Source organism: Lutra lutra, chromosome 9, assembly GCF_902655055.1.
Source record: "Lutra lutra chromosome 9, mLutLut1.2, whole genome shotgun sequence".
NCBI classification, from domain to species: Eukaryota; Metazoa; Chordata; class Mammalia; order Carnivora; family Mustelidae; genus Lutra; species Lutra lutra.
Window position 1 is genome coordinate 21,550,581 of NC_062286.1, and position 23,074 is coordinate 21,573,654.

Consider the following 23,074-nt stretch of genomic DNA (forward strand, 5'->3'; position numbering starts at 1 on the left):
TTTTCTTTCCTAGTTTTCCCAGGACTTTGCAGTGGGGCGGAGTTGGTGGGGAGGGAGGGTAGAGGAGACGCCCGACACGCTGTTGCTAGCTTGGCCCCGCCCCTTGCGTGCTGGGCCCCGCCCCTCACGCTGCCGGCAGCTCGCGCCGCCGCAGTCCGCCTCCGCCCAGCGCGCCTGGAGCTCCTGCGCCTTCCGCGGCCCGCGCTCCAGCCACCAGCGCGGTTAGCCACGTGGACCGACTCCTGGCGCGCCGACCTCACGTGGTTCCAGCACCGGCTGGGGCTTGCTGCGCTTGCCGCTTCTCTGTGCTCGCCCCCGCCTCTGAGCTCCGTTCCCATGGCGGCCCTGATGTTGGAGGATGGGTCGGTCCTGCGGGGCCAGCCCTTTGGGGCCACTGTGTCGACTGCCGGGGAAGTGGGTAAGCAAGCTCGAGCCGGTTGCCGACCTCATCCCACTCTCTGCTGCCCCTCTCTGCCCAGCTTGCCCTGCCCAAACCCGCCATTTTCCCGCCTGCATACCCTCTTCCCACCCCCATTTGGTGCCCCTGTCCCCATCCCAGCCCCTTTCATCCCTCAAGGTCAAGGCAGCCACCGCTGGGGCATTGTCATCGCGCAGAGCAGTGTTGTGAAGGATGTCCCTTCCGAGCCCCAGCCCCAGCCCTGCCCGAGCCCCAGCCCTGCCTTTTTCTTGCAGTGTTTCAAACCGGCATGGTCGGCTACCCCGAGGCCCTCACTGACCCTTCCTACAAAGCACAAATCTTAGTGCTGACATATCCTCTGATCGGCAACTATGGCATCCCCACAGATGAAGTGGATGAGTTCGGTCTCAGTAAGGTAGCCACACCCAAATGCTTTCTCTACTTTTCTTTTCAAACCAATGATCGTTAACTATTAGTCAAGTGAAGACATTGACATTAAGTTAGGCATCCTGGAGAGAACAAAGATACACACACACACACACTTGAAGTGATAAGACAAATCCTACCCAGGGCTTGAAGTATCTTGAGAGGCACAGAACGCTCGCTGGATGCCAAGCCAAAGAGTCTGGGCTTTGGTAAGGAACCGGTGAAGATTTTTTAGCAGCAGAGTGGTGTGTTGGGGACAATGCTTTAAGATTACATAGTGGGAAAGAGGGGCACCTGGCTGGCCCAGGCATTAAGCAGCTGCCTTCAGCTTAGGTCATGATCCGGGGTCCTGGAATCTAGCCCTGCATTGGGCTCCCTGCTCAGCAGGAGGCCTGCTTCTCCCTCTCCCACTCCCCCTGCTTGTATTCCCTCTCCACTGTCTTTCTCTTTCAAATAAATAAATAAAATCTTAAAAAAAAAAAAAAAAAGATTACATAGTGGGAAAGGGACTGGAAGCTAGGGTCACACCCTTCCCAGTGAGGGTGGGTCCCAGTTCATCTACCACACAGTCAGTCTGATACTTCCTTTCTTTTCTTTTATTTTTTTAAAGATTTTATTTATTTGACAGCACAAGCCAGGGGAGCAGCAGGAAGAGGGTGAGGGAGAAGCAGCTTTCCCGGGAGCAGGGTACCAGACATGGGGTTCCATCCCAGGACCCTAGGATCATGACCTGAGCCGAAGGTAGATGTCCAACAGATTGAGCCACCCAGGGACCCCGCGGATACTCTTTTTAAACCTATTTTCTGACCTTGACTCATTTTTGCCACTTTTCAGTAGAGTTCTTATCTCTAGATAAGAAAACTCAGTCTCCTCCCACAGTGAGGTTCTACCTATTCTCTGGAATTTGGAAACTAAGTTGCACCGAGAGTTCAACTAATGAAAAAAATTGACAGATTATTAGTGGAAACCACCGCAGCTTAGGTGCAGTATTCCTTGAAGTGCATTTTGTCCTGGTTTTCCAGGCTTAGTGAGCCGTTAATTCTTTAATTCACCCTAACTCTTAGGAGAGGAACGCTAGGTCCTGGAAGGGGCCATTCCTCATCACCAACCTGTAAATAGACTACTTTCTTGTTTATAATGCAGTGTGGTGGTTGACATATGGTCCGTCTTCAGCTTTGTCGGCTGTAGGCACACTGACAAAATAAACATTTGCAAACCCGCAAAACCGAGACAGTTAACAGGGCCAGGATGAAGGTCCCCCGCGGATGATTCTGTGACACATGTGCTATGAAGGCACCCATCTGTATACAGATGAGTCTACCTGGCCATGGAGGGTTCTGCCGCACTATCCCGCAGATGCCTGAGGAGCACTCAACAGCCATCGTCTTTTAAACTTTCTACCACTAAACATACGTGACTTCAGTATGCCGTCCCCTCCCACATAGTTGACCCAGTTCTCTATTTAGTTATTAAATGTTTATATACTGAGTAGCGAATTTGCATTAACTTTGTTTTAATGATAATCTCCTACTGAGGGGGGAGGGGCATAATCATGCTTACCGTCCTACCTTAAACTTTTATTTAATAAAGCATTTGCATCTATCTTACATTCTGTTTTTCTCATACTCTGTAATTATAATCTTATTGTTGTTTTGATAATTTTCAGGCTCCTTTTTTTAAAATTTATTTATTTGACAGAGAAAGAAGTCACAAATTGGCAGAGCAGTAGGCAGAGAGAGAGAGGGGAAAGCAGGCTTCCTGCTGAGCAGAGAGCCCGATGCGGGGCTCGATCCCAGGACCCTGAGATCATGACCTGAGCCAAAGGCAGAGGCTTAACCCACTGACCCACCCAGGCGCCCCAATTTTCAGGCTCCTTAAGTAGCAAATTAACATGGTGAAGACAGGACCTTGTCTTTTTGCACACTCACTGCTCCTCCCCCAACGTCTGTTACAATGCCTGGCACTAAGTGGGCACTCAGTAAATGTTGACTGCTACTATGTGTCAGGCTCCTTGTTCCTGAGGCCTTCATAGTTCTTGTGGTAGAGAGATCCAGAAACACATTTATATACAATGTAAATAGCAAGAAGTAAAGTGAGTCTAAGTGAACCCTAAGGAGGCACAGACTGCCCTGGATATCTGCACAGAAATGGGATTTGTAATCTCTGTTTTGGATTAAAGAAAAGGAAAGGAAAAGCTCATTCTCGGTTATTAATGGGGGCCTGGTGTTCAGCGTTTCATATGGGGAAAGGCAAAAGCGTGAGTTGCTTGGTGTGTTAAAGGACTGCCAGTCCTTTCAGTGTGGCTGAAGTGTAGGGCCCCTGTTGTACGATGGGAAAAGAAGATAGGAAGATATGTGGCCCTGGGCTCCTCACAGTCTCTTACTTTGGTTGACAGTGGTTTGAATCCTCGGGGATCCATGTGGCAGGACTGGTGGTGGGAGAGTGCTGCCCCACGCCCAGCCACTGGAGTGCCACCCGCACCCTACACCAGTGGCTGCAGCAGCACGGGATCCCTGGCCTGCAAGGTATGGCGCACGCGTGATCATTTCTGGGCAGAGCCCAGGTGCCTGCGTGGAAAGAAGAGATGTCTTACTCACTTTGGGGCCTTGAGTCCGCGGTTGCGATAGAATGTATCAGATTTGGAAGGTTTACATTGGGGTTTGGGGGTTGGAGAAGGAACTGAGCTCTTGCTCCAATGGAAAATTTCAAACATAAAAAAGGAGGAAATAATATAATGAACCCCCAGCCTCTGTAATCATTAACTCAGTACTAAATTTATTTCACCACTATGACTAGAACCCCCTCATTTTTTCGAAGCGGATCTCAAACATTGTATCATCTCATCCACAAATAATTCAGTGTCTGTGAAAAAAGCAATCAGGAATACTTTTTAAAACAAAATCACAATAACGTTATTGTGTCTTTAAAAAAGTAACAGTAATTTCTTAATATCAAAAATCCAGGCAACATTTATAATTTCTCTATTATCGAAATGATTTTTACCGCTTATTTGAATCTAGATCTCAGTAAGATCTGTGTATTACATTCGGTTGATATGTCCCTTTGATCAACGAACCTTATAACCCATTTGACAAAAATAAGTGCGTTTTCCTTTAGAGCATCCCACAGTCCGCGTTTTGTTGATTACGCTCCTGTAGTGTTGTTTAGCATATTCTTTGTCTCCCAGTATTATTTTCTGTAAACAAATCTAGAAGTCGTGGTTCAATTCAGATGTGATATTTTTAGCAAGAACACTTCATGGTAGTGTACTTCCATCAGGATGGCCCAGGATCTTGATGCCCCTAGAACAGCTGTGTGTGACTCAGGGTTCTGGAATGCAGTGCTTCTGAAAGTCTAACCGCTCGCATGACTGAGTTGGGGGAGTGTGATCTCTGAGAGTGCGCCCTTTTGACAGGAGTGGATACCCGGGAGCTGACTAAGAAGTTGCGAGAGCAAGGGTCTCTGCTGGGGAAGCTGGTCCAGGATGGGACAGAGCCTTCAGCACTGCCATTCTTGGACCCGAATGCCCGCCCCCTGGTGCCAGAGGTCTCAATTAAGGTACCGAGGTAGAGTGGGAGAGTGGCGCAAGCTCGGGTAGTTTTATTATCACCATAACTGGGGTGATCTTTGAGGGCAGATGAGCTGAGGCCTCAGGCAGGGGTTCGTGTGTGTCTGTCTGTCCTTACTGATCACAGCTGCCAACTGTTGTCCTTTATTCCTCAGGCTCCACGGGTGTTCAATGCAGGGGGCACCCCTCGGATCCTTGCTTTGGATTGTGGCCTCAAGTATAATCAGATCCGATGTCTCTGTCAGCGTGGTGCTGAGGTCACAGTGGTACCGTGGGACCACGCCTTAGACAACCGGGGTGAGTAGCTGGGGTGTGTACAGGGCTTCAGGCAGGCAGCATGGGTGGAAGATCTGTCCCTTGGTCTAGTTGCTCTAAGTTGCAGGGAAGGAGACAGAGATCAGGGCTTTTGCTCTGATGGTAAGGGCTGCGAGTGTGTCTCTCTGGTTCAACGACTGGTTTTGACATCATCTTTTCTGCCCCCTCCAGAGTATGAGGGTGTCTTCCTGAGTAATGGCCCTGGTGACCCCGCCTCCTATCCCAGTGTGGTATCCACACTGAGCCGTGTCTTATCTGAGCCTAATCCCCGACCTGTCTTCGGGATCTGTCTGGGACACCAGCTGTTGGCCTTAGCCATTGGGGCCAAGACATACAAGATGAGGTGGGACTTGTGGGGAGACGAAGGCCCGCACTACTGACGTGAGCGGTGGGGAGTCTGGGGATGGGAATAGAGTTGGTGTTGGTTAGTGTTGAAACAGGAGCAGGGGCCGGTTGACGGTGCTGAGTGCAACAGAAGCTGGGTTCGGTAGAGTGGTGAAGGGTGGGGGGCGGGGGTTGAAAGGGGCCAGTGACTCAGTGTGCTTCCATCTCCAGATATGGGAACCGAGGCCATAATCAGCCATGCCTGCTGGTGGGGTCTGGGCGCTGCTTTCTGACATCCCAGAACCACGGGTTTGCTGTGGAAACAGACTCACTGCCAGCAGGCTGGCTTCCTCTCTTTACCAACGCCAATGATCGTTCCAACGAAGGCATCGTACACGACAGCCTGCCGTTCTTCAGGTGAGTCTGGGCGATTCCAGCAGGGTGACTGACTGTCTACAGCGTGGAAGCCCCAGGGTCTTGAAGAGAAAAAAGTAAAGCACAGCAGTGGGCCCCATCATCTATCCTGTTACCTGCCCCCAAGACTGCCAATTCCAAGCCAGGGATGATGGCAGGTTCCGTGACCCCATCTCTTTGACGCGTGTCCTCTCTTCGACAGTGTTCAGTTTCACCCAGAGCACCAAGCTGGTCCTTCAGACATGGAGTTACTTTTTGATATCTTTCTGGAAACTGTGAAAGAAGCCACAGCTGGGAACCCTGGGGGCCAGACAGGTAAGCACCTGAGTAGATCCAGGTTGTGGAGAACTAAGAACAGGGTTGGCTCTGGGACGGGCATAAGATGGACATGCCCCCAGGAAAGGGAGGTATGCTTGGTAGGTGAAGGGGATGGGATGGGAAAGCAACCAAGCCACGATGATTATTTATGCCTCTTCCGGGAAAATAAACTCCAGGATCTTGAGTCCTAGGTTCTTGTCCTGCCTCTGCTACTCATTAGAGGGATGACTTGTTTTGGATTCTGCTGTAAAGCTAGGGAGTTGATGTAGATGATCTCTCAGCTCTCATTCAGCTTGAACATTCTATGACTTTCTTGGCCTCCACAGTTCGAGAGCGGCTGGTTGAGCGCCTCTGTCCACCTGGAATTCCCAGCCCAGGCTCTGGGCTTCCACCACCACGGAAGGTTCTGATCCTGGGCTCTGGGGGCCTCTCTATTGGCCAAGCTGGAGAGTTTGACTACTCAGGCTCTCAGGTAAAGCGTGTCCGTCCCTGTCCTCTGGGTGTGTGACTCTCAGGAATGGGTAGTCTTGAGAGGGCTGAGGCGTGAACGTTGGTTGTAGGGAGGGAATGAACCAGGAGATCTGGGGAACATGGGGAAAGGTGAGGTGCTGAGGAAAAGGAATTGGTTATTAGGGACTGAGAGCACAGAGAGGGAGAGAAGAAGAGACACGCTGGGGGTCTAAGACCGTTGATAGTCTTGTTTTTGCAGGCGAGGCTGATAGGCCATTTTTGTCCCTCTAGGCAATTAAGGCCCTGAAGGAGGAAAACATCCAGACTTTGCTGATCAACCCCAACATCGCCACAGTGCAGACTTCCCAGGGGCTGGCTGACAAGGTCTATTTCCTACCCATAACACCTCACTACGTAACCCAGGTATGACTGGGGTAAGGCTGGTCTGAGGAGGGGACCAACTTGGGTAGGGGGATCCTGTGGTCTTTTTGGGTCCTAAACTCCTTTGATCCTCTCCTATGGACCCCCAAGGTCCTAATGCCTATTATTCCTCTCCTCCCTCAGGTGATCCGTAATGAGCGCCCAGATGGCATCTTACTGACTTTTGGGGGCCAGACAGCTCTGAACTGTGGTGTGGAGCTGACAAAGGCCGGAGTGTTAGCTCGGTATGGGGTCCGTGTCCTGGGCACACCTGTGGAGACCATCGAACTGACGGAAGACCGGCGTGCCTTTGCCTCCAGGATGGCAGAGATCGGCGAGCACGTGGCCCCCAGTGAGGCGGCAAATTCTCTTGAACAGGTTCGAGGCTGGCTGTAGGACGGTGGAAGGATGTCATTGTCCTTGTATCTTATTTTCTCTGGGGCCAGGCACCCTCTGTGCAGCCAGCAGTCGAGGCCTGATCTGTTTATTCATCTCTTCTGCTCCTTACAGGCCCAGGCAGCCGCCGAGCGGCTGGGGTATCCCGTGCTGGTGCGTGCTGCCTTTGCCCTCGGTGGCCTGGGCTCTGGCTTTGCCTCCAACAGGGAGGAGCTGTTTGCCCTTGTGGCCCCAGCTTTTGCCCATACAAGCCAAGTGCTGGTCGATAAGTCCCTGAAGGGATGGAAGGAGATTGAGTACGAGGTGGTGAGAGACGCCTATGGCAACTGTGTCACGGTGAGTAACGGTGGGGTGGGGGTACTGTCGGCAGTATGAGGTCTGGTAAGAGCAGTGCCTGGCGCTCCGATCTGTGAGGATTCGGTGTCCCTGAGACCCACAGTGGGCTCTCACCAGAAGCAGCAGACCGTGGGATGCAGTCTCCTGTCTCTCTTGACTCCCTTTGGCAGTGCCCTCCATGGGAACCTCTTTCACAGGTGTGTAACATGGAGAATTTGGACCCACTGGGCATCCATACTGGTGAGTCCATAGTGGTGGCTCCAAGCCAGACGCTGAATGACCGGGAATACCAGCTACTGCGGCAGACAGCCATCAAGGTGACCCAGCACCTCGGGATTGTTGGGGAGTGTAATGTGCAGTACGCCTTGAACCCCGAGTCTGAGCAGGTAAGACTCTAGGCCCTGGAGGTGATGTTCTGGCTGGTAGACCCCCGTCTGTAATTTTGAGGACTTTTGACCCTGCAGACCTTGGAGTAGAAGTCAGGATTGCCCGGTAGGGTTGGACTGGGTTGGGGGTGGTGGTTTTGCTATCTCTCCCTTCAGAGAGGGCTTTGTTTTCTGGCCCTCCTGATAGCTCTCTTAGGTAGGCCTTCTGGGCCAGTTATCTGGTGACACTCTCTCTCTCTCTCTTTGCAGTATTACATCATTGAAGTGAATGCCAGGCTGTCTCGCAGCTCTGCCCTGGCCAGTAAGGCCACGGGTTATCCACTGGCCTATGTGGCAGCCAAACTAGCTTTGGGCATCCCTCTGCCTGAGCTCAGGTACGAGGGTGGGGAAAGATCAGACGGGGAGGGGAGCTGAAGAAAACATTCACGGGACAGGGATTATGGAAAGGACATTGGTCTGAACGTGTGGGGACAGAGCAAGCTGTCTGGCAGCTCACTGTTTACATCTCCCGCTCTGTCCTGGCACCTTCACCTGGTGGCTCCCAGGAACTCCGTGACGGGGGGAACAGCAGCCTTTGAACCCAGCCTGGATTACTGTGTGGTCAAGATCCCTCGGTGGGACCTCAGCAAGTTCCTACGCGTCAGCACAAAGATCGGGAGCTGCATGAAGAGCGTTGGTGAGAGAGACATGCCCCAGGACACCCTTCCTCAGGTCACCCTTTGGGTTCCAAGCAGCCCTAAGAATCTACAATGTCATAGAGTTAGTTCTCTGGCATAGCCTTTCAGATCCAGTGTTAGCAGCAGCTTGAGAACATGGTTTCTGAGAGCTCACAGGGACGTTTCAAACTTGGTAGTCCTCATCAAGAGTGGGACTCAGAGGCATCTGGAATTCTGTGCCAGAAAACACATGCCACCTCCACTCCCCGGATGGCAGGCGTGTCAGAATCTCTGGGAGGGTGTGTTAGCCATCAGACTAGCTCCTCTCTCCCGCTTGACAAATGAGTAAACTGAGGTGCCCTCAGAAGGCAAGTGACGGGGCTGAGGAGAGGGTAGAGCCAAGAATGGAAAGCTAGATCCAGTTGCTAGTTATACGCACCTCTGTCACACTCTTGTTTCCTGTCGGCGGCAAGAGCGGCTTCGTGAAACTCTACCCACGGCCTGGCGTTGCATTTTGCCCAGGCCTCATCACTAGGCTTTTAATACCAATGACAGTTTGTTCTCTGTGCGAATTTGAGTACTGATGCTTCGGGGAAGTGAGGCCTGCTGTTCTGAGAACTGCCGTGGCAGCTGGTGTCCGCCCATCTCCTCCTCCAGGTGCTTTCTGCCATGGTCACCACGTTGTTTTTGGTTTTGTTTTTGTTTTAACACAACGTTTAAGATCAGAGTAGGACATCTGAGAACTTTTTCATAAAAACGAGGAAACGTAGCAGCGAACAATGACTGGGTGTAATGGTCAACATCCAAGTGGTCGAATGTGTTGGAATTGAGTCACCACGCTTCCCTGTGGTGTCCCTTTAAGTCACTCTAGACTGTTCTGAAACATTTCAACCAAAGCCAGCATTTCACATACCACAGTGCTTCCAGCTAAGGATAAGAGCATTTCATTATGTTCCAAATTTCCATTAAGAGCAATAGTAGCCTTTAAACAAGCAAGTCTAAGGAAGCTCAGATATTATTTTGGAATTTTTAGGAATCATACAAGACTGCCAAGTTGTTCCTTCTGGAGATGAATTTTCTGTTACATGAAAATTATAATAAACATGGGATTGAAGCCATAATTAAGTTGTTGGTAAAGAGAAGTAGACTGAAAATAGGAAAAAGATTGATTCCCAGATGAGACCTTTAAATGTTTTTTGTCTGTTGAAGTGTCCTTAGAATGTGATCTTGGTAACTTTTTATAACTTTTATTATATAAGTAAGATATATGAACCATTGAGAGATTAGCAAAGTAGTTGAACCACAAAAGAATAATCGTCTATAATCATGTCACACACACATTAATCTGGAGATAGATGTGTATATATATGAGTGATTCCAGAGTCTTCATACACATGCATGTATGAATGTGGAGGGTTTCTCTTTTGCCCCAGATCAACGCTTTTATAATATAAGCATATTATAAAGGAGTTGAATAAAATCACTTTATCATCCACTTCCCTAACACTACTATTAGCATTTTAGCGTTTTAAAATCCTTTTAAAGAAACAATTAGGATTGTAATTAGAAAAATATCATTGTTAAGAAATACTTGAAGATCCTAGGGTAAATTGTCAGAGGACGTTAAAAAACTTAATGGAAGAGGAGATTAATAAGCAAACCTGGAAGGTTTGTAGAGATGGGAGTTCCCTTTTATTAGTAAATAAAAATCTATTTAAAATGAGGTAACATTTTCATTTGTGAGCAAAGATTGTTTAAAATAATTGTACATATTTCTTAGAAGGTGGTTAGACTTACTCTGTGTATTATGAATCACAAGCTTCTGTGAAGCAAGTAATATTTATTAAGGGCCTTATCTATTGCCCCTGCACTTCTGAAAATGTATCCTAAGGAGATAATCCAAAGCCCTAAAGACATCACAGCCTCACTTAGAAGGATAAACACTTCAAAGCTAGGTGTCCTTGCAGAAGTGAGCAGTTCAGTTACGGTAAATCATACAGGAATTAAACGGTTGGTAATAAGATCACACAGCAATGTGGGAACAAGCTTATGATGAGAGAAAAAGCAGGTTGGAAATTGTACATGTTCTATAACCATATATAAAACCTATTTGAAAAAAAAGTCCAGGAAGAAATACTTCAAAATAAGCGTTGTAAACGTGATTATCTCTGGATGGATCCAAAGAGTAGTGGGTCATCTTCCTGTTATCCAGACTGTCAAGAAGTTTGAAAGGATGAGACAGATCCCAGACAGTGTCATCATCATTGGAATAAAGCAAATTAAGTGGATAACCGTTGGGGGTTGGGTCACTGTGATAAACTGTGATATGTTCCAGTATCCCCATGTCCATTTTAGACATTTTGATTCCGGGGTCACTAAGAAACACAGGTCATGAAAATGCTAAGGAAAGGAACTTCCATGGAAGATTCCTCAACAATGAGACACCGTACATACTACCACCATGAGACTTGTCCCAAGAGACCTAAGTCGTAGAAATTCTGGGCAGCACCTCCTGCCTCCAGGCCCTCAGTCCTTACATCCTGTTCCTCCAGGTGAAGTCATGGGCATTGGGCGTTCTTTTGAGGAGGCCTTCCAGAAGGCTCTTCGGATGGTAGATGAGAACTGTGTGGGCTTTGATCACACGGTAAAGCCGGTCAGTGATATGGTAAGTGGTTCCCTTCCCCTGACAGCACCCCTGAAGTGGACCCCCTCTGCCCTCATCCCACGGGCTTGTTACCGCTAAGAGCAGCAGTCGTTACTGTGTTGCTGTGTTTCCACATGGCTGAGAATTTGCAGTTCATCCCGGTTCATCCCTTCTATCGTTACACGAGGATGTATTCTTAAGCTCGTTTCCAGGAAGAGTGAGACAGGCCTAGAGAGCTCGAGGAGCTTGTGCTGGCTGCTCAGCCAGGAGGCAGAGCCAAGATTTGCCTACAGGTTTTCGCCATCACAGAGCTTTGGCTCTTGTTCCTTTTCTGCAGCTTCCTCTCCTAAAACAGTGGTGCTGCTGCTTTCAGGCTTTCTGAGGCGCTGCAAAAGGATTGGGACTGTTATGCGTAACATTTGGACACGTCCCTCTCCGCAGTCCTGCCGTATCCATCTGTCCGCCCTCCCCGTTAGGAGCTGGAGACGCCAACCGACAAGCGCATCTTCGTGGTGGCGGCAGCTCTGTGGGCCGGCTACTCGGTGGAGCGGCTGTACGAGCTCACACGCATCGACCGCTGGTTCCTGCACGGGATGAAGCGGATCGTGGCGCACGCGCAGCTGCTGGAACAGCATCGCGGACGGCCTCTGCCCCCAGACCTGCTGCAGCAGGCCAAGCGCCTCGGCTTCTCAGACAAGCAGATTGCCCTTGCCGTTCTGAGGTCAGAGGTGGTAAGGGCGTGGGGCGGAGGATGTGGGGCCTTTGTACTAGTGCATGGCCCTCGGAGCTTTGGAGGCCTCTGACCTTCGTCCCTGGGCTGTCTTCCTCTCCGTTCGCTGCCCCAGGACCTCACTCGTCTACATAGTCCACCCTGCCACACCCCCCAGGGCTCCGTTTCTGACCCTTCTTCTCCTTCAGCACAGAGCTGGCCGTTCGCAAGCTGCGGCAGGAACAGAGGATCTGCCCAGCGGTGAAACAGATCGACACAGTTGCGGCCGAGTGGCCAGCCCAGACCAACTATTTGTACCTGACCTACTGGGGCACCACCCATGACCTCACCTTCCGAACGCCTCATGTCCTGGTCCTTGGCTCTGGCGTCTACCGGATCGGCTCCAGCGTTGAGTTTGACTGGTGTGCCGTGGGCTGCATCCGGCAGCTCCGAAAGGTCCGAGAGCTGGTCTTTCATGCTGTTCCCTTTAACTGCTCCGTTCGGGTCCAGCAGTCGCCTCCTGCCCACACTTGGCCCTGGCACTTTCTGTTGACTGCTACACTTTCATCTGTCTTAGGGCTTTGGGAGGAGTGGGGTTAGGTGTGAGAGGGAGCCCTCCCCTTAGGCCATCTTGGGCCTCACAGGGCATGTGTCTTTTCTCCAACACTTCGTACATACTTCTCTGATTCCTCCAGTGCTGGCCCTGCTTCCCTCCCAAGGCAGGTGTCCCTCACAGCCATTTCAGAGAAAGCTGAAGTGTTGTAGAAGTAGGGGGTTTTGTGGTGCCTGGGTGGCTCACTGGGTTAAGCCTTTGCCTTCGGCTCAGGTCATGATCTCAGGGTCCTGGGATTGAGCCCCGCATCAGACTCTCCACTTAGCAGGAAGCTTGCTTCCCCTTCTCTCTCTCTGCCTGCCTTTCTGCCTACTTGAGATCTCTCTGTGTCAAATAAATAAAATCTTTAAAAAAAGAAAAAAGAAGGAGGGGGTTTTGCCCTAGTTTTTCTCTGTTCTTTCTCCCACTTCCTAGCTAAATCTCATTTCCCTCTTTGTCACAGATGGGCTATAAGACCATCATGGTGAACTACAACCCAGAGACTGTCAGCACAGACTATGACATGTGTGACCGACTGTACTTTGATGAGATCTCTTTTGAGGTGAGAGGAATGAAGACCGCTCATTTGCCTGCGGGGCCAGGGTCACATGGGAGTGGCTGGCTGACCAAGATTCCTTGGAACTTGTGGGGTGTGAGGGGAAGTGGGTAGAGGGTGAGGAGCAGTGAGTGGGAAGGCCCAGACCCCTGACCACCGGCTGCCTCCACTTGCTCCTCCTCTTACACCAAGGTGGTGATGGACATCTATGAGCTAGAGAACCCCGAAGGCGTGATCCTCTCCATGGGCGGGCAGCTGCCCAACAACATGGCCATGGCCTTGCATCGGCAGCAGTGCCGAGTCCTGGGCACATCCCCCGAAGCCATCGACTCAGCTGAGAACCGTTTCAAGTTCTCCCGGCTCCTCGACACCATCGGTATCAGCCAGCCTCAGTGGAGGGAGCTCAGTGACCTAGAGGTGGGCTGGGGCCTGGTGGGGGGCTGGAAGCTGGAGGAGGTCAGGGGTGAGCATGACCAACCCAGCTGTACCCTTAGTCTGCTCGCCAGTTCTGCCAGACAGTGGGGTACCCCTGCGTGGTGCGCCCCTCCTACGTGTTGAGCGGCGCTGCTATGAACGTGGCCTACACTGACGGAGACCTAGAACGATTCCTGAGCAGCGCGGCAGCCGTCTCTAAGGAGCACCCTGTGGTCATCTCCAAGTTCATCCAGGAGGCCAAGGTAGGGCCACAGACTAAAAGTCTATAAGGGTGGGTTCCTCAGCCTTTGGTGGAAACTCCCCTCTTTGGTCCTGTAACACTCTGTAGTCAAATGGTGGACTGGGAAGGAGGGTTGTTAAAGGAAGGGAGCCTCCTAAGGCAAGTGGGAGAAGAAAATGGCCCGCTGCCCTATATTGCCTTGCCCTCGCCTCCCCTCTAGGAGATTGACGTGGACGCTGTGGCCCGTGATGGTGTGGTGGCGGCCATTGCCATCTCTGAGCACGTGGAGAATGCAGGTGTGCATTCGGGTGATGCCACGCTGGTGACCCCACCACAAGACATCACTGCCAAAACCCTAGAGCGGATTAAAGCCATCGTGCATGCTGTGGGCCAGGAGCTGCAGGTCACGGGACCCTTCAATCTGCAGCTCATTGCCAAGGTAGTAAAAGCGGACTGAGGGAAGGGACTAGCACCTCCTCATTCTGTGGGGCCGCAGGGCCAGCAAGGCTCACTTGCTCACTTCTGCCCTCATCTGAGTAGGCTCAGAAGCTGGAGGGAGGGGGTCCTAGTCAGGGTTTGTGACAGTTATTCCAGACTGGCTACCCACAGAGTGCTAAGTCAGGGGGAGAGTCAAGGTCAGTGGAGTAGCATCAACAAGCCCAGCGTGCAGCAGGCCTGATCCGTCCCCTTTCTGCCCCAGGACGACCAGCTAAAAGTCATCGAATGCAACGTGCGTGTCTCTCGCTCCTTCCCTTTCGTCTCCAAGACACTAGGTGTGGACCTAGTAGCATTGGCCACACGGGTCATCATGGGGGAAGAAGTGGAACCTGTGGGGCTCATGACAGGCACCGGAGTCGTGGGCGTAAAGGTATGGAGCATTGAAACCTTGAGGTTAGAGGTCAGAAGCAAGGAGGCACATAGTGGGAGAGCGTTCATTGACCGCACCCATGATAGGTCAGTCAGCACATAAACCCGAGCAGCTGTTGTGGGCACAGCACCACTGGGCCGTAAGGGTGATAGGATGGTGTCTGTCCCTTAGGAGCTCACATTCGAGTGACGGGAGGCAAGGGAAGTTGGGTCCGAAAACCTGCTTCTGTTACAGTCTATGATAACCTATGTAGCAGAGATAAGAATAAGATGCCAGAGAAGTTTTCAGAAAAGAGATGCCACTTCCAAAAGGGGCGACCTGGGAAGGCCTAGAAGGAGAGTTGGTATCTGAATTGGGTCTTGAAGGACAGTCCGAAAGTTTGATTTGCTGAGCTTATTGATGAAGTGTTCCAAGGCCAAGGAATAGGCCTTGTAGAAAGGACTAGCAGAATGGTGAGTGCTGTGAAATGTGTAAACCTGGCGATTCACAGACCTGTACCCCTGGGGATAAAAATACATTATATGTTTATTTTTTAAAAAATTTAAAATTAAAAAAAAGAAAGAAAGGACTAGCAGAGTGGAAACTGAGGGAAGAGCCAGAGTATGTTTGGGAAGCAGGGGACTGACAGGCGGAGCAGCAGCTGGGAAAGCTAACCTTGCCTTTTGGATGAGGCCAAGGAGAAGGGGCCGTGGCTGCCGCTCCTGGTGAGGAGAGTTGGGCCCCTTCTGCCTTGGTATCTCACATTCTGCTCCCTCAGGTCCCTCAGTTCTCGTTCTCACGCCTGGCGGGTGCCGACGTGGTGTTGGGCGTGGAGATGACCAGCACTGGGGAGGTGGCTGGCTTTGGGGAGAGCCGCTGCGAGGCCTACCTCAAGGCCATGCTAAGCACTGGCTTTAAGATCCCCAAGAAGAACATCTTGCTGACCATTGGCAGCTATAAGGTACAGACCCCGGGCTGCGGGCACTGCCCAGAGAGGTTGGGGCAGATGGCCTTGGCTTTCTGGGCCTGGGCTGACTTGAAGTGGAAGACGGGAGACCCACAACCTCTTCCTGCTTCTGCTTGGTGCAGAACAAAAGTGAGCTGCTCCCGACCGTGCGGCTGCTAGAGAGCCTGGGCTACAGCCTCTACGCCAGTCTGGGCACCGCCGATTTCTACACTGAGCACGGCGTCAAGGTACAGGAGCTCCCGCAGCCTACCCCACGTACCAGAGAATTCTTCTTTTCCCTGCTTTTTCTGTCATTGTACAAGTCCTGTGTATTCCACATAGAGCAAATAGAATATGCAGAAAAGCAAGGAAAAAGGTTTCTTACAGTTTCTTTGGCCCTATTAACCTTTTTGGTGTATTTTCTTCCAGAATATTATTTCTGTACGTGCAGGTACATGCCTGCAGGGCTCATACCACACAGGCCTTGGTAACCGTAGAGTAGATGTCTTTCCTGTCAAGAAACATACTTTGCCAGTAGCAAATAGAGCAGCCCCGGTCTGCACCCCGTGGGTCCCCAGTCTCCCCATGGGTTCCTAGGCTGCCTCCCCTCCCGTCAGGCTGTCCTTCCTGACTCCCGCCAGGCTCAGGTTAGCCCTTGACCTTGTCTCTGGGCCGCAGGTAACAGCTGTGGACTGGCACTTTGAGGAGGCAGTGGATGGTGAGTGCCCGCCGCAGCGAAGCATCTTGGAGCAGCTGGCTGAGAATCACTTCGAGCTGGTGATTAACCTGTCAATGCGCGGGGCCGGGGGCCGGCGTCTTTCTTCCTTTGTCACTAAGGGCTACCGCACCCGGCGCCTGGCCGCTGACTTCTCCGTGCCCCTCATCATCGATATCAAGTGCACCAAACTGTTTGTGGAGGTGACTGGGGCCTGGGTGCTGGGAGGGCAGCAGTCAGTGTTAATGGGGCCGGAGGGAGAAGTGAGGGGCCTTGGGGTTGGGAGATCTCGGTATGAAGTAGACCAATAACCAGCCTTTGCAGCGAAAGAGAGAGAAGGTGGGTAGAGAGGGGGAGTAGAACCTGGTTTATGGGGGAAACCCAGTCCTTACCTACAACTCCCGGGATTCCCTGAAATCAGAGCTGACTGCGGTTTTCACCTGCAGGCCCTGGGCCAGATTGGGCCTGCCCCTCCTTTGAAGGTGCACGTTGACTGTATGACTTCCCAAAAGCTTGTGCGGCTTCCCGGTGAGTGCATCTTTTGGCAGAACCCGGCTTCTGCACACTGGTAACAGCCGGTACGGACCCCGTCTGGACGGCCCAGAGTGTGGGGGCCAGCTTAGCCCTCTCTGAGCTCTTTGTTCTCACGACCCACTGTGCCGCTGCTGGAGGAAGCTTGCCACCTCTCGCTCGTATCAGTTGCTGCTGCTTTTCCTGCCACCCCAGTCCACATGTTTGATGTCCTTCGTGTCTCTGAACTGCCATCTAATCTTGTCATGTCCGTGTTCTCCCAGGATTGATTGACATCCATGTGCACCTGCGGGAGCCGGGGGGAACGCACAAGGAGGACTTTGCCTCAGGCACTGCTGCTGCCCTGGCTGGGGGCGTCACCATGGTGTGCGCCATGCCTAATACCCGGCCTCCCATCATTGATGCACCGGCCCTCGCCCTGGCCCAGAAGGTGAGCCCTGGCACTCCTGCTTCCTGGTGTCCCGGATGTCCCTGCCTGCCTCCCGGATCCCTCTTCTTTCTGCCCCTCGCAGAAGCCTAGGGGCCCAGGCCACTGGTGCCAGGCTGGCATGGGTGCCAGTAGGCCTTTTCTCCTGTGTGCCCTCTCCAGCTGGCAGAGGCTGGCGCCCGCTGTGACTTTGCCTTATTTCTCGGAGCCTCGTCAGAAAATGCAGGAACCCTGGGTGCTGTAGCCGGGTCTGCAGCTGGGCTGAAGCTCTACCTCAACGAGACCTTCTCTGAGCTTCGGCTAGACAGTGTGGCCCAGTGGATGGAGGTAGGCAGTGGGCCCGTGGGAGGAGGCAGCCAGCTGGTACCTCCCAGCTTGAGGACCCCACAGAGTGGGCTAACAGCAGTAAAGTGTCTAGAGCTCTAGGAGGGCTCTGGGCTCTGATGAGCTCAGACCAGGAAAGGCTCTGCACGCTCCTTGCTACATTCTTTCTGTCCCCAGCACTTTGAGACGTGGCCCTCCCACCTCCCCATTGTGGCCCACGCAGAGCGGCAGAGTGTGGCCGCCGTCCTCATGGTGGCCCAGCTTACCCAGCGCTCGGTGCACATATGTCACGTGGCCCGGAAGGAGGAGGTGAGAGTCCACCGGAGGTCCTGGGGCCCTTCCTGCTGGGGGTCAGAGGGCTCAGGGAGCGTGGAGCCACCACTCGGCCTGTCTGCCCCGTCCCTTTCCTAGAGGGGAAGTTGGAAGCAGAGACCTTGCCGGGCAGGGCGTGAGGGAGGCTTCCGCTAGATCTCCCCACTCTCCCCCCACCCAGATCCTACTGATTAAAGCTGCCAAGGCGCGGGGGCTGCCAGTCACCTGTGAGGTGGCCCCCCACCATCTGTTCCTGAGCCGCGATGACCTGCAGCGCCTGGGCTCAGGGAAGGGGGAGGTCCGGCCCGAGCTGGGCTCCCGCCAGGACGTGGAGGCCCTGTGGGAGAACATGGCTGTCATCGACTGCTTCGCCTCAGACCATGGTGAGAGGACCCACAGCGGACCGCTGCCCAGCAGGGCTCGGGCCCCAGCTCAGGGCCTCCGGGCTCCGCGAGGACTGGGCCTTGACCCGTGTAGCAGAGCACCTGGGCTGTGACGGGTGCTCCATAAATCCTCCCTGAAGGAACTGATGAGCAAATGAGTAAAATCGTAAATACGGGAAGGTGGGCGGAAGGTGCAGTCCCCCAGGGTGGCAGCCACCCCGTGTACTTGTTTCCCACATAACCAACCCGAAGAGACGAGCGTCGGGGTAGGGCAGCAGTCCGGTCCCGGTGACCTGTGTGACTCCCCAGACAGGGAGGTGGTCGGGCCTGACAGTGCTGCTCTCTTCCCTCCCAGCCCCCCACACATTGGAGGAGAAGTGTGGGCCCCAGCCTCCCCCCGGCTTCCCGGGGCTGGAGACCATGCTGCCCCTGCTGCTGACGGCCGTCAGCGAGGGCCGGCTTAGTCTGGACGACCTGCTGCAGCGCCTGCACCACAACCCCCGCCGCATCTTCCACCTGCCCCCCCAGGAGGACACCTACGTGGAGGTGCGGGCGCGCAGGCCCGGCGGGCGGGGTGGGGGTGGGGGGCTCTGCAGCGCGTGACTCTCGCTTGACCCGTGACTCTGGGCAGGTGGATCTGGAGCACGAGTGGACCATCCCCAGCCACATGCCCTTCTCCAAGGCTCACTGGACGCCCTTCGAAGGGCAGAAGGTGAAGGGCACCGTCCGCCGCGTGGTCCTGCGAGGGGAGGTGGCCTATATCGATGGGCAGGTACGCGTATGGCCCGAGCCCCATCCTCAGTAGTGACTTCTGTCCCACTGTCCTCCCGCCCAGCACCTCTCTGAGCTGCCGTGGACGGGGGTGGGCGCAGGTCCCCTGAGACGATTTTTCTTTTTGCCAGCTTCCATTCTTTCAGGGTCTCAGTCCGGCTCTTTGCCCCTGGCTTATTCGCCCACTCCTGCCTTCTGTCCGCAGGTCCTGGTGCCCCCCGGCTATGGACAGGATGTACGCAAGTGGCCTCAGGGGGCTGTTCCCCAGCTCGCGCCTCCAGCCCCTGCCACCAGTGAGATAACCACGGTATCCGGCGGTTGGGGGGTGTGTTGGGGGGTGCAGCCAGGGACAGGGCGAACAACACCGGTGTTTTCTTGGGTGGTTTGAGGGTAGAAGGCTCTGTACTTGACACTTAAGATTTCCACCACCTACCTCTTTGTTTGCTGTAGAAGATGGAATCAACTCTCAGTTTAGGAGGTTACCTACCTAGGGGAAAGATAAGCCTCTTATTAACCCAGCTGGAGGTTTATCTGAGGGCCTGTCATGGGGCTAGCACATGCTTCTAAAAGGTTAGTTAGTCTGTTTCTTTCTGTCAAGCACAGCATAGCAGAAGGACAAATCTGAGGGGAGGTGATGGAGAATGGGATCCATTCCATTCTCACAGTGGACAGTGAGTGGTTTGGCTTTTCTTGAGGAATGAACTTGAGGAGTTGGGTCAGTACTTTGCAAAATGCCCGTGTCTCTCCAGACACCTGAAAGGCCCCGCCGGGCTGTCCCAGGGCTTCCTGATGGCCGCTTCCATCTGCCACCCCGAATCCACCGAGCCTCCGATCCTGGTCTGCCAGGTAAGAGGGAGGTCCTGTGATGTGGAGGATGGGGCCACCTGGACTTAGAGATGTGGAGGGACAGGCTCCTCTTCCCCCACAGTGTCCCTGGTGGACACTTACCCTGTCCCTTTGGCCGTCCCCTCATGCTAGTCTGACTTGTTCTACCCACCCTCCTCTGCATGAATCAGTCTCCCCAGCATGAGGTGGGCACCCCGCAGCTTCTCACGGCCCTTTCTTATTGTGGGCAGCTGTGTTCCTCCGCCCGGGAGCTGGGATCCCACGGGGCAGCAGAACGTGGGGTAAATCCAGGTTGTTGGTTGGTGTGAGCCTGGCCGTCCCCCTTGCCTAGGATCCCTTGGCCGCCTGGGAGGGCCCTGGGAGGGCACCACTGCTCACACAAAGCAGCCCCCGTGGGAAGTCACTTGTGTGTCCCCCGGGCTGCCGGTCCTTCTTGTTTTCCCCTAACCTGCTACAGCTGCTGTTGTGTGAGTTGGTTTAACACAGACACTGTGGTCCAGAGTGCAGGGAAAATGGGGAATCTTCACAAACCCTGGTTGCAGGCTTACATCTGTCCTGTTGCCCTGTTTGTAGCTGAGGAGCCAAAGGAGAAGTCCTCCCGGAAGGCAGCTGAGCCAGGTGAGACTCCCCCAGAACACACGCTCACCTCGGGGACCTGTCTCAGCTGGCCTGTGTAGGAGGAGCCCTCTGACCCCCCTCTTCTGCCCCGTCCCTCACTGCAGAGCTGATGGGAACTCTTGATGGCACCTGCTACCCACCACCACCAGTACCTAGACAGGCGTCACCCCAGAACCTGGGGACCCCTGGCCTGCTGCACCCCCAGACCTCACCCCTGCTGCACTCATTAGTGGGTCAACATATCCTGTCTGTCCAGCAATTCACCAAGGATCAGGTGCCTGGGGGAGGGAGGATGGGGACATCCAGAGCTTTGAGAATCTGGGAAGTTGGGGCTAGGACCTCTGGGGACCACTGCCTTTCCAGCTGACGTGGGTGTCTTTCTTAGATGTCTCACCTGTTCAATGTGGCACACACACTGCGTATGATGGTGCAGAAGGAGCGGAGCCTCGACATACTCAAGGTCAGGGTCAGGGCTGTGGGTCCAGGACCCTGTCAGCAGGGCTATGTGGTGATTAGAAGGATCCCCCTCTCCTGCCATAGGTCCCTTCCTGTGAGTCTAAACCCTCCACCATGAGTTACTCAGCCTTCTCTGCTCTGGAAGTTCTAGCTGCCCCAGGCCCCCAGACCCCCACATTTGCCCTCCTCTGACCAGTAGTTAGCTGACTGACAGGGTCCTGAGCACGAGTGTATGAGCCTACTAACCTGGTCACTTGGTCTATGCAGACGGATTCATGGGATGGAACTGGGTATTCCCTTCTCCCCCAGACAATGAGTATCTTGTTCAGATACTCAGCAATGGTTTTTTTGGAAGTGGAGCCTTTAGCTCAGTGTGACACTCGCGGAAACGTCAAGGTCAGGACAGGTCACGAGGAGGTCTGCAGGGAGGGGTTCTCTCAGTGCCCCTCCCGTGTCACTGGGGGAAGCAGCCTGCAGCCGTGCTCTCCCCACGATGAGCACCCGCCGTGTTTACATTGAATCCTGCGTTCCCGCCAGGGGAAGGTGATGGCCTCCATGTTCTACGAGGTGAGCACGCGGACCAGCAGCTCCTTTGCTGCAGCCATGGCCCGGCTGGGGGGTGCTGTGCTCAGCTTCTCGGAAGCCACATCTTCGGTCCAGAAGGGCGAGTCCCTGGCCGACTCTGTGCAAACCATGAGCTGCTACGCTGACGTGGTCGTGCTTCGGCATCCCCAGCCCGGAGCGGTGGAGGTGAGGCCCTCTGCGCACTGGGACAGGGTTGGGTAGGATGGTCCAGGGACGTGACTGCGAGGCTCTGCTTGGGCCGGACAGGGAGGGGGACCCAGGAAGAGTGGGACTCGGCTGGGAGTGGGAGCCATCGAGATGCAGAAGCCAAGGCTCTCCTTTCTTGTTCTCGTGTTCCCAGCTGGCAGCCAAGCACTGCCGGAGGCCAGTGATCAACGCGGGGGATGGGGTCGGAGAGCATCCCACCCAGGCTCTGCTGGACATCTTCACCATCCGGGAGGAGCTTGGGACTGTCAATGGCATGACGGTGAGGGTCGTGGCAGGGCTTGGGGGCCCGCCTGGGGAAGCTCCGGAGCGGGGGGCTGCCAGTGGGAAGGACCTTCTCTGTACAAAAGCCTGCTGCAGCAGGGAGGCCTCCATCCTGGTCCTGAGAGCAGAAGCTGGAAAACGGGGGTGCCGGTGCTTGGTCTGAAGGCCTTCCTGGTGATTAGGCTCCTCCCCTAGATCACGATGGTGGGGGACCTGAAGCATGGGCGCACCGTGCACTCTCTGGCCTGCCTGCTCACCCAGTACCGCGTCAGCCTGCGCTACGTGGCCCCCCCAAGCCTGCGCATGCCAGCCAACGTGCGGGCCTTTGTGGCGGCCCGCGGCACCAAGCAGGTGAGGCCCCGGGAAGTCGTGGGGCGCGCGGGCTGGGCAGCAAGAACCCGGCGCTGCATTCACTCTGGCTCGGCCTCACCCTCCAGGAGGAGTTCGAGAGCATTGAGGAAGCCCTGCCCGACACCGACGTGCTCTACATGACTCGAATCCAGAAAGAACGCTTCGACTCCAGCCAGGAGTATGAAGCTGTGAGTGCACGGTCAGGGGAGGCCTGGAGCTGCGCGGTGTCCAGACTGGTGGCGGGGAAGGCAGGGCCCCGGGAATTTGACGGGGCCCCTCGTTCCTGAGAACTAAGTGCTGGAGTGGAGGGGACCTGGAGGATCACAGGTCCTGAGGCGCTGATGGGGCCCCTGTCTCACTCACAGTGCTTCGGCCAGTTCATCCTCACCCCCCACATCATGACACGGGCCAAGAAGAAGATGGTTGTGATGCACCCCATGCCTCGAGTCAATGAGATAAGGTGACGCAGCTTCAGAATGGGGGCTGGCTGGGGGAGGGTGCCTGGTCCCGAACGGGCCATCGTGGGCTGTGTGCCAACCCTTTTCCTTCTCTTGCAGTGTGGAGGTGGACTCGGACCCCCGAGCAGCCTACTTCCGCCAGGCCGAGAACGGCATGTACATACGCATGGCTCTCTTAGCCACCGTGCTGGGCCGCTTCTAGGACTTGGCTCGCCAGACCCTTCTTGTCAGGCCCAGCTGCCGGGCACGAAATCGGTGCCCCCCACGGGGGCAGCACACTTAGGAGATGCTCTGGGGCATCCAGATAGCTCACGTGCTCACGGGCACCCCTGCAGACCAGGCACTGGACTGGACTGGAGTGCTCTAGCGTGGGGGTGGGGCCCCGTCTCCCTTTACGCACCGCACACCTGTAAAGTCATTTTTCTACTGACTAAATAAACAGCTGAGCTGCTT

The 23,074-nt window shown here is 54.2% G+C and overlaps 1 protein-coding gene across 4 annotated transcripts; it reads left to right on the top strand.

The window, feature by feature from the left end:
- Positions 1 to 78: 78 nt before the first annotated feature.
- CAD (carbamoyl-phosphate synthetase 2, aspartate transcarbamylase, and dihydroorotase) lies at positions 79 to 23,074 on the top strand. 4 transcript variants are annotated; one of them, XM_047743897.1, is made up of 45 exons: positions 87 to 418; positions 694 to 833; positions 3,240 to 3,369; positions 4,260 to 4,402; positions 4,568 to 4,709; positions 4,899 to 5,070; positions 5,283 to 5,468; positions 5,668 to 5,780; positions 6,110 to 6,255; positions 6,525 to 6,656; positions 6,798 to 7,031; positions 7,164 to 7,385; positions 7,583 to 7,771; positions 8,021 to 8,145; positions 8,317 to 8,447; positions 10,980 to 11,092; positions 11,548 to 11,792; positions 11,990 to 12,236; positions 12,836 to 12,934; positions 13,121 to 13,345; positions 13,423 to 13,605; positions 13,804 to 14,022; positions 14,284 to 14,451; positions 15,209 to 15,391; positions 15,520 to 15,624; positions 16,055 to 16,294; positions 16,538 to 16,619; positions 16,886 to 17,052; positions 17,212 to 17,376; positions 17,551 to 17,682; positions 17,867 to 18,068; positions 18,424 to 18,614; positions 18,700 to 18,840; positions 19,045 to 19,146; positions 19,589 to 19,685; positions 19,916 to 19,966; positions 20,259 to 20,303; positions 20,408 to 20,577; positions 20,689 to 20,763; positions 21,297 to 21,509; positions 21,685 to 21,810; positions 22,008 to 22,163; positions 22,250 to 22,351; positions 22,529 to 22,623; positions 22,721 to 23,074. In XM_047743897.1, the coding sequence occupies exons 1-45, from the start codon at positions 337 to 339 to the stop codon at positions 22,821 to 22,823; spliced, it is 6,729 nt and encodes a 2,242-aa protein (XP_047599853.1). In that variant the 5' UTR covers positions 87 to 336; the 3' UTR covers positions 22,824 to 23,074. The 4 variants fall into 4 exon arrangements, with proteins under 4 accessions (XP_047599855.1, XP_047599856.1, XP_047599853.1 ...); XM_047743898.1 differs by lacking the exon at positions 19,916 to 19,966 and having other exon boundaries at positions 89 to 418; XM_047743899.1 differs by lacking the exons at positions 20,408 to 20,577; positions 20,689 to 20,763; positions 21,297 to 21,509; ... (3 more) ...; positions 22,529 to 22,623; positions 22,721 to 23,074 and having other exon boundaries at positions 79 to 418; positions 19,916 to 19,976; positions 20,228 to 20,291.